Consider the following 12017-nt stretch of genomic DNA (forward strand, 5'->3'; position numbering starts at 1 on the left):
CCGAAGTGAGAGCACCAGTTTGATCTACATATTTGCCGTCTGGGATTACTTTGACGAAATTAGATCGGATTATGCTTGGTTCACAGCAGTTCATTGAATGATTAAATCTGTTTGAAAATAAAACTCGCAGGTCTCCATTTCCAAATCTTGAACTTTCCTGGTAGCACCATTGCGCAGCGCATAAGAAATGCTTTCCAACGTACTGGGCATGCTCCTCAGAGCTTCGCCAACACGCCATTGTCATTCAGATATGCCACATGCCCCCTGGAGATATCTTTAATGGTCCGGCATCTAAATCATGCATGTCAGTCTTTGGGCAATCGGCTGCATACGCCATGTCCAACTTACCCTGCAAGTGCCATGGTGATCTTGAATTCGTATTGAAGAATCTTGAGAGCGAGCTCGACACCTTCCTGCCCATTGTACTGCATGGCGTATTATCAGCATGTGTTCAAGATCTGACCCCATGCTTAAACAACTTACCGCCAGTCCCCAGATGGGGATCCTTCCCACAAAGCAGTGTGATGCGCCGAGGGCAAGCGCTTTGAAGATGTCGGTGCCGCGCCGGATGCCGCCGTCGACGGCGATGGGGATCTTTCCGGCGGCGATTGGTGCACAGAGTCGCAAGACGTCGAGTGTTGCGGGCACGCCGTCCAGTTGTCTGCCGCCGTGGTTCGAGATTATGACACCATCGAGGCCGTGTCGGATTGCGAGAGCAACGTCGTCGGGAGTGTACACTTGTTACGGCAAGCCTCGTCAGTACGATAGCCGCTGGATCACGGTTCGATTCCATGCAGTCCGTGTACTTACCGCCTTTGAGCCACAGCTGAAGCTTTGTGTGCTGCTTGAGCCAAGGAATCGCCGAGTCCCAGTCCAGAGACGGGTCTAGTCATCGAGTTTTGTCAGGCGTGCTCGAAAGAATTCGCTTCTGGACAGCTCTTACCAAAGTCATGCTGGCTGGTAAGATGACCGTCGTTCGTCTCGCCACTCAGCTCGCTCTTCCCATCGGACAACAGGTTCGGCCACCCGACGCCGTCAGGGAGACAGAAGTTGTTCCTGTACTCGTTCAATCGACGACCCAGCAGGGGGGTGTCAACCGAGAGGAAGATGGCCTTGTATCCGGATGCTATGCAGGCACATCAATTTCCAATTCCTCGAGCCCACCAAATTGAAGATTATGATGACCAAACATACCCTCTGCTCTTCGTAGAATCTGTAGCGTTGTCTCGCGATCCCTGAGCACGCATAACTGCATCACGTACGGGTTGCCGGCTCCTTGCGCTGCTACGTTCTCCATGGACTCCGTCGCGTAGGATGATAACGCCATGCAAATTTTCAGCTTCGCAGCTGCACGGGATGTTGCCAGCTCGCCGTCGGGATGCGCCATCCTGTGCATTGCCGCAGGGCTAAACCCAAGGGGAAAGGACACCTTGGTGGTCGTGAGTAAGTAGTCAGAACGATGCGGAATCATGGTAGCAGTTCTACCTTGGTCCCAAAAATTGTGGTTGACATGTCAATATTATCCACGTTCACAAGAATCCGTGGCATGATCTTGTACCGGTTGTACGCTTCCTCATTGTCGCGTAGTCTATGTGGTGATGTCGTTCAGGATACCATCAAGAATACGAAACCGTCTTCTCAAAACTTACGAAACAAGATCCATGGCGCCTTCGTTGTAGTAGTCTCTGTACATTTTCGGAAGCTTCTTGCTTCCTAGTTCCATCAAGTCGCGGATGGTATGGACCTTGGGGTCCCATGTTGCGCCGCGGTTCGCCATGATTGACGGGCCTTTTATGGTTTGCAGATATGCCGTTGACCACTGTGAGGAGTCCCGTCTTGAGATCGATGAATCAGTACTGGCAAGTCGAGGTACTAGGCTGATAGTGAGAGCTGGGATTTTGGACGATATTATAACCAACAACATCCACGAGAAGACAATGAGACTCGCAATATTATATCCATCTCAACTGATGCGACGGCCTATATCAAGCAAGCTATCACTGACCTTCCTGCACTGGTCGGAAGTTCCACTGTCCGAAGCTAGGTCCCAATGCCGTCTTACAAGGGGAAGCGGATGCACACGTTCACACTAGGTGAGTTATTGGAACAAGGCAGCCGAGCCATGCTTCTGACATGTCAGTTTCTTGACTTGCCGTTTTGGGTGTACGGCTCCCGATTTGTCGATCTCGCCCACGACTGCAGCAATTGATTGAGAGGCGTGCTAGGGGAGCTCGCGGAAAGTTGCCAACCCTTCAACCCACACTCTGCATACCTGATCAAGCGGTTTAAATGGGCATTTCAACTTGATGATGCTTGAAATTCTTCAGAAAAACTACTCTGGGGTTTTCTCGAAGCCATTTTGAGCAGATTATGTACCTCAAGATATGTCTTCCGGAAGGGAAGAGTTAAAATCTAAGGCACTGGCAATCAATCAGTAGAAGCTCTTGCGTGGACTAGCTTGAGGTAATCCAGGTAATAAGGTTGAGCACATTGCCTTCTTTACCAAAGACCCAGATTATTATAAAGTCAAGATGAATAAAGTTAAGAGAGCAATCAGGGCAATACTCCGTAAGGAAAAATTCCGAGTTGATTTTCAGCTAAACCCATGCCTGTTCCTCGCACATTTGTGTGGTAAAACATTTGGGGTAGGCGGTGAGAATGAACATGTTGCGATATAATTGTCTAACAGGAGAGAATGCCACGCCTGGTCTCTTACAAGCAGTTAAACAAAACCTCCATCATTCAACCAATGCGTCTAGACGCCGACACCAATACTCAACTGGAGACTCATCATCCGTTTCTGATCCCTCCTCGGCTTCGATCTCCAGAACTACACCAAGCTCCCTAGCCCCCGCGATATCCTGTTCCGTCAGGACCTGATCTTCAATCTCGCCCAACACTTCATCCATCCTAGTCGCCCACTGCGTCCGGAAGAACTCTGCTAGAGAACAGTCCGCCTTGTCAAGGTGCATTTCAAACTCAATGATCAAATCTTCCAATCGTGCAAGTTTGACAGCTTCCTCTTCGCGGATCTCTTGAACTTCACTCTCTTCGGGCTTCGTGAGAACGTCGATGAGGAACGTTCTGCCCCTTATCGAGACCTCTCGATGTCTACAGCAGGTGTGCTGGACACGAAGCGCGGCAAAAGTGCAAGCCCGAAGACAGACAGACTTGATCCTGCGAGGGATTTCCCATCCATCTTCTATAAAAGCACATCTCTCGTATATTTCTTTTGTGATATCATGGAGCCACGGCGTGGGAAAATCTTTCCACAACATGGTGTACGGATGGCAGCCATCTCTCGAGCAACCACAAATGCACGCGTCCAGATCCGAGTCAGATGGCAAACTTCTGACTAGCTTCGCAAATTTTTGACTTGGTTGTCCATCTATCCCGTCCCGGAGACAGAAGCCCGAAAAGACGTAATGCGCGGCAGTGCTCCCAATGTCGACAACGCCCGGGATTGGCTTTTCTAGACTTGCGCCATGTTCAACAAGCCAAATCGCAAAATCAGCGCTTGCTGCAATACACAAGGGAGTCAGACCATCGCCGTTGAAGAAATCAATGTCACGGAACCCTTTAGAATAGAGTGCGTTTGCTAATGGGATGGTGCCATCGTCAATGATCAACAGGGCAACGCAATGATACATTGAACCTGGCAATATGTTTCTGAAGTTGTTAACACTGACCTCCGTCATGAGTTGAGGTGGCACTTTGACTCCAACGACCGCTAGTGCTTTCAACACTTCGCCAGTGAAGCAGTCCAGGACTTGCGGTCCGCGAAGAGCTAGTCGGTCGATGTCATGAGGCTTGAGCCATGCAACGGCAAGCTCCTTCAGTTCTCGTCGTCGGTCTTTTAAGGCATCGATTGTGAGGTCTCGTGCCCGCCAAGACGCTCTAGAAAATGCATGTAGCCAAGAATCATGTGACTGCGTGACTGCTCTCCTGACACAGTCGCTATCGACTTCGAGAAGAAGCTTGACTGAATCTGCGCAAGGGCATGTTTCGAGACATTCCACAGTTATCAGGCTGGTGCAGATGTGGCCGCTCCATGACAAAGCAGAAACAAGGACTATTGTGTCGATATCGTACTTTTGGAGAATTGACTCTCCGAAACGGTTCAGAATGATGCGCAAGCCTTCAGTCCACCCCACGAGATGATGCAGTACAGATTCTCCGAACCCATCTCGTGTGGAAAAGTCGGGGGAGGAAGGATCTTTGTCTAGGTTTTCAAGTAGAGATTGCTTGTCATGCTTGAAAACTGGTTCAAGGGGGTGACCTTCATACACTTTGAATTGTTAGTGACTAGATTACTGATGGAAAGGCTCTTAAACAGCCAATTGATGATTTCTCACATTTTGTCATCGTCAAGGAATTTCTGAGATTTATATGGTAAAGTATCTTTCTTCTCAGGAAATCTGGGAAGGACAATGTTTCAAGTTGTTGTAAATCAAAGTCGGTGAACGACTCATCTGGGCAGAGAAGGCCAAACATCTTCTGAGCTACTGATTCATCGCATTTCCAATAGGCGGCTGAGTTGAAAGCCTCTTGAATTGGTAGCCTAAGAAATCAGTCAGTAAATAAACAGAGAATCTAGAGGGCTCAGGGCTTTCCGTTGCACACCTTCCATACTGCCCTGGTCTGTCTCGGGGCACATTAGCTTTCACAAGAAAATCTATTAAAGCGGTATCATGATTTTTGGGATGTGGTACTATGTCTGAGCTGGCATAGTGTAGCAAGTTGTCGCCTGCGCTGTTGACATCTGAAGGCAAAGATGTTTTCGCCGCAAACGTCGCCTGTAGGGCTTTGATGCCTCGTCGAGCCAGTTCTGCAGATTCCTCTTCATTTCCTCTATGCCAATAGAATGCATCAGTCAGCAAACGAATGATTTTGAACGCTGGACTTTGGTCGCGGATGTTGTAGTATTTGATGACTGGCGATATTCCAAAACCACCTGCTCCCGAGGTGGATGACATTGTCAAAGTGACAGCTGTCGACACCAGTTTCCGGAAGAGTCTGACTGATATTCCAGCGGACCAGTTGCTCGTCTTGTCGACATCGAACGCTGCAAATGGGCAATCAATCAGATGTGCCCTTTCAACGACGTCCTTCTTCAGGATGAAAGCTGGGCCGAATTGCTGTTTCCTGCGTCGTGTAACTCGGCGGGCGTTGCAACGGCAGGACGATTCGGGGTAGATGCTGAGAGCTTCGTCTGAAGATCTCATGGCCAAGCTGGACCTGGCCTCAGAGTAGGATGATTGGTCGACTGAAATTGACGACTCGACGACTTCCACATTGTCGCAGACTCTCTTCAGCGTGTCCGGCTTCGACACCATTCTTGGCAAAAGCGCTCCCGCGCCGGAAGAAGACAGTGCGTTCATCATAGCAGCTAGCTCAGCTATGCCCTCCAAGATGGCCTGGTTGTCCTGTCGTGATAGCAGGGTTGTTTCCTTCAGCTCCACGATGGAAGTTCGCATCTCCACGCTCGTCTCGGAGAATCCCTGTGCTAGTGTGCCCAGAGTCGTCTCCATCCCTCGGAGGGAGTCGTTGCTGTCGAATGATACCTCGCTATTACCGATATCAGCAATTTGTTGTCTTAACCATGCGGAACTGAGGGGAGTTGTACAGTCCGGCAAGTTGCAGGGCACCTTGCAGCGCCTCGTTCGCCCTCTCCAGTCGGCTGTCAAGGAGGTTCAGGTGATCCCTGCGGAAGGGGTAGAGAAGCCTCTTCTCCTGTTCTTTGAACTTCGCCACGACAGACTTGGACGATGCCGGCGACGCTTCCATGTGGATCTTCTTCACGTACGCTCCCAGAAGTGACAGCTCGGTGTTTGCCGCTGAAATGTTCTCCTGAAGTGCTGTCGTGTTCGCACTAGGTAACGAGGCGAGCCTTCCGCGGATGGATTCCGTCTGCTTCAGCAGAATCTCGGTGGTCTTGCAGTGTCGAACGGTGGATGCGATGTCTTCTTTGCGACCTTGGATCCCGCTCAGATAGACGTTGATGCCGGAACATACTTGCAGCCCCAGGGACACCACGCCCACGATAGTTCCCACTAATTCGGCCATGGATTCGGAATAGAACAGAGACGAGGACAGAGGTTAGAGTAGTGCAATGCGGGTATTTGGCGTGTTTGACATGTTCTGCGCAGAGACGACAGGATCATGGGGTGTGTCGAGGGGAGGCATGAGCGAGGAGTTGTACATATGACCCCTCTCGGGCCCTTTCGGATTACCATCAGGCTGGCGAATCGGCAGCGTCGACGTGTAAGGACAGCTTGGCAGGCATTCATCGAGGCAGATTTGGCGGCACAGCCTGCAGCTTACTGTCCTCGGCATGGCCTAGTCACAGACCTATTGAGGCTCTCCTTCGGCCTCCTCGCCGCCAAAGTCGAAGACGCCCCGAGTTGTTGGCCATCCAATTTCATGTTTTGCCATTTCTATCGGTGGCGGTTGGGCGGGCTATTATCACTGTCTATTTACGGCAGTGTAAGAGTGACGATGGACTTCTTGACACGAACGTAGCAACTAACGGTAATCAATCGCCATGACTGATTTCTTGTGATGATTATCTGTGTATTAGATCCGAGAGTTTTGGAAGTATCAAAAAAATCACTAATGGACATCTGCAAGATCACCTCCATCGGTACCGTACATCATGTCTCTCATATCGTGATCACACGGTAACCCAGCCTGGTTGCTCCAAATCGACACCTGCGTATTGCTCGCTAGTCAAACGTAATCTTGGTACCCGTATGCTTCGCCGCCGCGCCCGTCAACCTCGCAACCAGGATGTCGTCCTGCGCCTTGAGCTCGCCCGCCGCCGGCTTCGGCTTCTCCGTCCTCGGGGGGCGGGGCGCCCTCGGCTTCCTCTCCTCCACCGGCGCACCCTCGGCGCCGTCGGCGCCTTCGGCACCCTCTCCATTCTGCTGCTGTTGCCTCTTAGGCGCGTCCTTTCCGAAGCGCTTCTTGTACCGCGTCTGGTCGTCCTCGGCGAGCTCGATCTTGAGCATGCGGCCGAGCAGCTTGTTGACCCACCACTTCCTCATCTTGAACCGCGGCTCCTCGGCGGCGGCCCCCTTCTTCTCCTTCGCCGCATCGTCGTCTCCCTCAGCCTCCTCCATATCTTCGTCGCCGTCCTTGTCCTTGGGAGCCTCGACGAAGTCGTCTTCAGTCTCAATCTCCTCCTTGATCTTGACGAAACCTTTGACGGCCCAGCCGGCTGACTCGGGCTCGCGGAACTTGACCCAGCCATAGCCCTTGCATTTGCCCGTGTCCTCGAACGTCGCGACCTTGACCCAGTCGATCTGCCCGCACTTTTCGAAATGTTGCCACACGTCGTCGTCGGTCGTCTTGAAGCTGAGGTTGCCGATGAAGATCTTGCTGCTCTTGGGCACCTCCTCCTTGGCCGCTGCGGCAGCGGCGCCGGCCGTCTCCTCCTCCTTCTTCGGCCGGCCCTCGAACGACTTGGAGTCCTTGATCAAGAGCTTGCGGTGGCCCAGCTCGGCCTCGGTCAAGGCAATGGCGGCGACCTTGGGCGCGACATCGTTGAAGTCGACGTAGGCGAAGCCCTTGTTGGAGGGCTTGTCACGGCCAGCCTGCTTGGTGGTGGGCAGGTGCAGCCTCGTGATGGACTCCTCGGTGATCATTTCGCCCGAGTTGGCGATGAGCCACTTGCGCAGCTCGTCGGCGGTGACGAAGAAAGGCAGGTTACCGATCCATACGCCGTGCTCGGAGCGGGCCTTGACGGCCTGCTCCTTCTCCTCCTTCTCCTTCTTTTTGGCCTCCCTCTCGTCGTCGCTGTCGACCTTGGGGGGCAGCTTCTTGCCCTTCTTCAGCAGACGCTTGGCGCGCTTCGAGGGTGGCTCGGGGGCCTCGAGGTCGACCTCGATTTCGTCGACGGCGACCGACTTGCGCTTCTTGGACTCGGGGGATTGTGATGTCGCATCTTCGGTCTCGGGCCTCTTGGAGGGCTTCTCTGCTTCGGTGGTGGCCATGGCGAGTGTATGGTGTATTCTGGGAAGTTCCAGAACCGATCACTTTAGAATCGGGTATTCAGTGGAAGCGACTATGAGAATCTTCCTTCAGGACCCTTTGCCGCATTGTACCCTTGGCCCCGAATTTTTTTTTTCTTGTTCTTGGATTAGCATCCGCAATCGATAAGCCGATAAGGAACAAAGTGGATACGAAGGGTGTTCCATTAAATATGGGGACTTTAGGTGCTCAGTGCTCGCTGCTCACCGAGGCTGACCGTGATGGGTCCAGGTCAGGGGAAGAGTACTATTGCATGTACCAGTACCTACTTAGCGACATCTTTGGGCTGCAAAGAGCTGACTCTACTGAGGGTCTGAGGTGGTTGGTCTTTCTACAAAAATCGTGCCCTGCATTCGTTTTGCTGCGTTTTCAGTAGTATGTGTGACTAAGATGCGGATAACAGCCGAAAAGCCAAGATGGAGAAGAAAATGCGGTGACTGAGACCCTTTTTAGGGGTATCGTTTTGTCTCGTCTCTCCCCCTCTCACCTGGCGTGCTCACAGTGGAATTTTGGTTTGAGTCGGGAAACGAGAGCATAAATACGGCGTTGTCGAGCAACGCACGTGAGGGGGATACGAGTACCAATTAAGCACCGCAACGAGGGGCATCCACATCCGTAGCCGGGGAGTTCCAGGCTCTCTCTTCAGGGGATATTGGCACTTTAACGGGCTGGAGGGGTTGACGATGTTCATGGATGATGATGCGAAATGGGGCGACCCGCGCGCGACCCGCTCCGAGTTGAAGATTCAGCGGCGCATCAACGCCATTTCGGGTCTGCCAAGCCACGTTCAGCCACCCAGGCCGCCGCTCGAGGCAAAAGCTGTCGAGCTGGCCTGAATCCCCGCGGAACATAGCTGGAAAAAAGTGGAGAGTGGAGGAAGAAGAAGGAGAAGAGGATGCAGCACACGACAAGAATCCCGAAGCCGCTTGTGTACTCGAGAGGTCTACCTAGGCAGGGAGAAAAAGACAAGAAAGTGTCTAGCTCCGAAAAGTAGAAAGCAGAGACCGCCACACAACCGCCAGGCGCCAACGCCAACGCCGTCGGGTCGGTGGATCCTCCGCCATCCACTCAAGTGCGGGTTCTTGTTAACGGAGGTGGATCCACCAGTTGGCAGCCAGCCAGACGAAACCGCCAATGGCCGCCATCCAGAATCCCATACCCCCTGGTCACAACAATCGAGGTAGCGCATGTACCTCTACATGGTCTTGTCCATGCAGCTTCTCATCCATCTCCTAAGACTGATGTTTCGGCATCGGGCACCACCCATCGCCCTTGACCGCTCTTGTTTGATATTACAGGCGGCCTGCAGATGCCCCGACCCGGTGGCACAGCATCCTCTGAGGTGGTGTTCCCAGCCCAGCTCGGTCCAATGACAGGGAATTCCTCCAACTTCTCCCATTGCATTGGCCATCCATACAGCGTACACTTCCTAGGGAGGTACCTAGGTACTCCAGTGTCGGGTGCTCTGCTCTGCTCTGCACACAGAGTGGATGGGTGGAGAGCAAAGCCAGCCAACGCACGTTGCTTAGCTGGGTCACAGTGGTCCAGTGATCCAGTTCCAGCAACAAACCCGACACCTCGAGTGCAAGGTCCAGCATGTCCAAGGCCTGAAGAGAGGCGCCAAAGAAGGAAAGGCTCCTCTTTTTTTCCCTCTCATCTCCATCTCTCCCCCCTTCACATTCCCGCTCCCTCGCTCCAGCCCAGCCCAGCACTCGCCTCCATCGTCCCTTCTTCTCCTTTGCCCAAATCCTGCTTCTCTTTTCCCCTCACATTCACACTCTCACAACACACCCACAGTCAATCGGTCAAACAACACCGCCTCTTCCCGACCTTCCGTATCCTTCCCGACACCATTACTCAACCCCTCAAATCAATCAAAGCATCTGAGTTTCTGGTTTCACCTGGACTGTTGTCGTCGTCGCCCGTTGGTCGTAAGCGTCGTCGTCACCAGAGTCATTCATATAGCAGGAAATCCCGCCAGACTCAACCCAAACATGAATGTGTTGCTATCGCCACAGCCGCCTCTCTTCCAGCACCCCCACGAAGCCAACCGCATTTCTCCCTCTCGTTCTTGTGAGTATTCCTCTTTGCATTCCTTTTTCTTTTTTTGGGGGGGGATGGGGGGGCTATTTCCCCCCCTCGTCTTCCCCCATGCAGGCAAATTTCTGGCACGCCCGAAACCCAACGACTCGTGCATCCCGACGCTAACCTTAACCCAGTGAGCCCATTTCACAACATGGCCACCACCAGCCGCAAACGCAAGGCCGACGAGGATGGCGACGAGATGTCGTTGTCCCCACGAAGCTCCCCATCCGCCTCATCGAGACAACTGCAGCGCCCCTCAAAAAAGGTCCGCTCCAACGAGCTGGTCGGCCGACCGCTGTCGCTTCCCCGAATGCTGGAAACCTTGGACCCGACAGCCGTACGAGCTCTCCTCGTGCGAATCTGCGAGCGACACCCGGAAATCGGCCAGGAAGTGATCAGCAGCGCCCCTCGCCCGACTGTCGCTGCCGCACACGGCGTTTTGCAGGAGTATCAGGAGAAGATGAAGGCCGCCATTCCCTACGGCGAAACTAGTGCCGACTACACATACTACCGCGTCAAGGCCCCCCTGACGGCCCTCATCGACGCCCTCCTCGATTTCACCCCCCAGTACCTCCCGCCAAACGAAACCCAGACCACCGTCTCGCTGCAATATCTGGACGGTGCTACCAAGATCATCCACGCTCTCCCCGACTGGGAGCCCCAGCAGTACCGACACCACAAGGAGAATGCATACGACGAGATCTCCAAGGCCTGGGCCTTGGTCATCAACGAGGCGGCTAAGCGTGGCGGCGGTCTGAGTCTGCACACGGGAGGATGGGACCAGACCCTGGCGAAACACCACGAGATCTCAGGCGGACGTATGGGCACGGCCATGAACTCGATGGCCACGAGTGTCAGCTGGATGGCACATGGGGGCTCCTCGAACGGACAGCAGCCCGGAAACCCATCGTCGGATCCGAACTCGATTCTCAACCAGCTCATGTCCGGCACGTACGGTGCACCCGTGCGTGTCGGGCCTTGGTAGAAGCGGTAAGAAGGGGGCTAACCAACCCGCACACATGTCAATACACGGGGGGCAACAAGAGAAACTCGGCACCCACCGCAGCATGAGGCATCGACCCCCGGTCGATCGCATCGCCAACTGGACATATCACGACGACTATAACGACGGTTTTCTTTTCCCATGTCCGCTTTTCTTCATTACTTCGTTCAGCATCGGGCGGCAAACGGCATAGACTTTTTGGGTTCCGTAGACAAACTTCATGTCAGGACCGGGATGGGTTTGGGCGGCGTTTTTGTCATTTCTTTTCCCCGATCGATGATATCCCTTTCCCGTCGCTTGTTGCGAGTCTTTCTTGGGGGACTGATGAAGGACAGCTTGCTCTGCTGCCTCACAGTCACCCTCAAGGTCGACGAGGAATTCGAGTCATACATTTTCTCATGTTAGGTAGTCTGATTTTCGCGGGGTACAAGGACTGCATCTGGGGAGGGCAGCGAGTAATCCAAGATCCTACCCACTTGGGAGAGGTCAAGTCCAAACATCAACACGCATAATTATGGCTTCGAGTTAAGGAGGTCCTGCTGCGGCGGAACGAGAGTGCATTTGGACACGGGCATCGCGTAATGGGATCACGGTGTGAGAGTGGAAGAATGAGGGAGAGCGAGAGTGGGGGTGAGAGCGTGTCAGAGCTGCGGCAGGGTGCGGAGAATGGCTTCATAGCAGTTGGTTCCCTCATGTTACGGTAACATGGAATTTTAAAGCATTCATCACGTTGGACCCATGCCAAAAGCATACGTGTTCCTGTCCGTCGTCGTCGTCGTTGTTGTGAGCCGCCTGTTTGTACGCCCAAAACGGCCAATCTGTTCAACTAGATACCTACTTACTGAGTCGGGAGAGGCAGGCAAGTCCCCATTGAATGAGTCGTGGGAATCAGTCAACT

The 12017-nt window shown here is 53.3% G+C and overlaps 4 protein-coding genes across 4 annotated transcripts; 1 reads left to right on the plus strand and 3 right to left on the minus strand.

The window, feature by feature from the left end:
• Positions 1-215: 215 nt before the first annotated feature.
• CDEST_13488 (Putative FMN-dependent dehydrogenase, FMN-dependent alpha-hydroxy acid dehydrogenase, active) lies at positions 216-1777 on the minus strand (the record flags this gene model as incomplete). The annotated part of the gene is made up of 8 exons (XM_062929644.1): positions 216-291; positions 349-425; positions 484-737; positions 811-885; positions 944-1126; positions 1195-1429; positions 1486-1588; positions 1650-1777. The coding sequence occupies 8 exons, from the start codon at positions 1775-1777 to the stop codon at positions 216-218; spliced, it is 1131 nt and encodes a 376-aa protein (XP_062785695.1).
• A 961-nt stretch (positions 1778-2738) lies between these two features.
• CDEST_13489 (uncharacterized protein) lies at positions 2739-6149 on the minus strand (the record flags this gene model as incomplete). Its single annotated transcript, XM_062929645.1, has 4 exons — positions 5627-6149; positions 4624-5568; positions 4356-4561; positions 2739-4288 (listed from the first exon to the last, which is right to left on the minus strand). Exons 1-4 carry the CDS (start codon positions 6064-6066, stop codon positions 2739-2741), a joined length of 3141 nt encoding a protein of 1046 aa, XP_062785696.1. The 5' UTR covers positions 6067-6149.
• Positions 6150-6558: 409 nt separating this feature from the next.
• Positions 6559-8103, minus strand: CDEST_13490 (Putative RNA recognition motif domain, nucleotide-binding alpha-beta plait domain superfamily). Its single transcript, XM_062929646.1, has one exon. It carries the CDS (start codon positions 7992-7994, stop codon positions 6726-6728), a length of 1269 nt encoding a protein of 422 aa, XP_062785697.1. The 5' UTR covers positions 7995-8103; the 3' UTR covers positions 6559-6725.
• A 1605-nt stretch (positions 8104-9708) lies between these two features.
• Positions 9709-11481, plus strand: CDEST_13491 (Putative tethering factor for nuclear proteasome Cut8/Sts1, Cut8/Sts1 superfamily). The gene is made up of 2 exons (XM_062929647.1): positions 9709-10104; positions 10251-11481. The coding sequence occupies exons 1-2, from the start codon at positions 10026-10028 to the stop codon at positions 11099-11101; spliced, it is 930 nt and encodes a 309-aa protein (XP_062785698.1). The 5' UTR covers positions 9709-10025; the 3' UTR covers positions 11102-11481.
• Positions 11482-12017: the final 536 nt, after the last annotated feature.

This window comes from Colletotrichum destructivum, chromosome 9, assembly GCF_034447905.1.
Source record: "Colletotrichum destructivum chromosome 9, complete sequence".
Taxonomy (NCBI): Eukaryota; Fungi; Ascomycota; class Sordariomycetes; order Glomerellales; family Glomerellaceae; genus Colletotrichum; species Colletotrichum destructivum.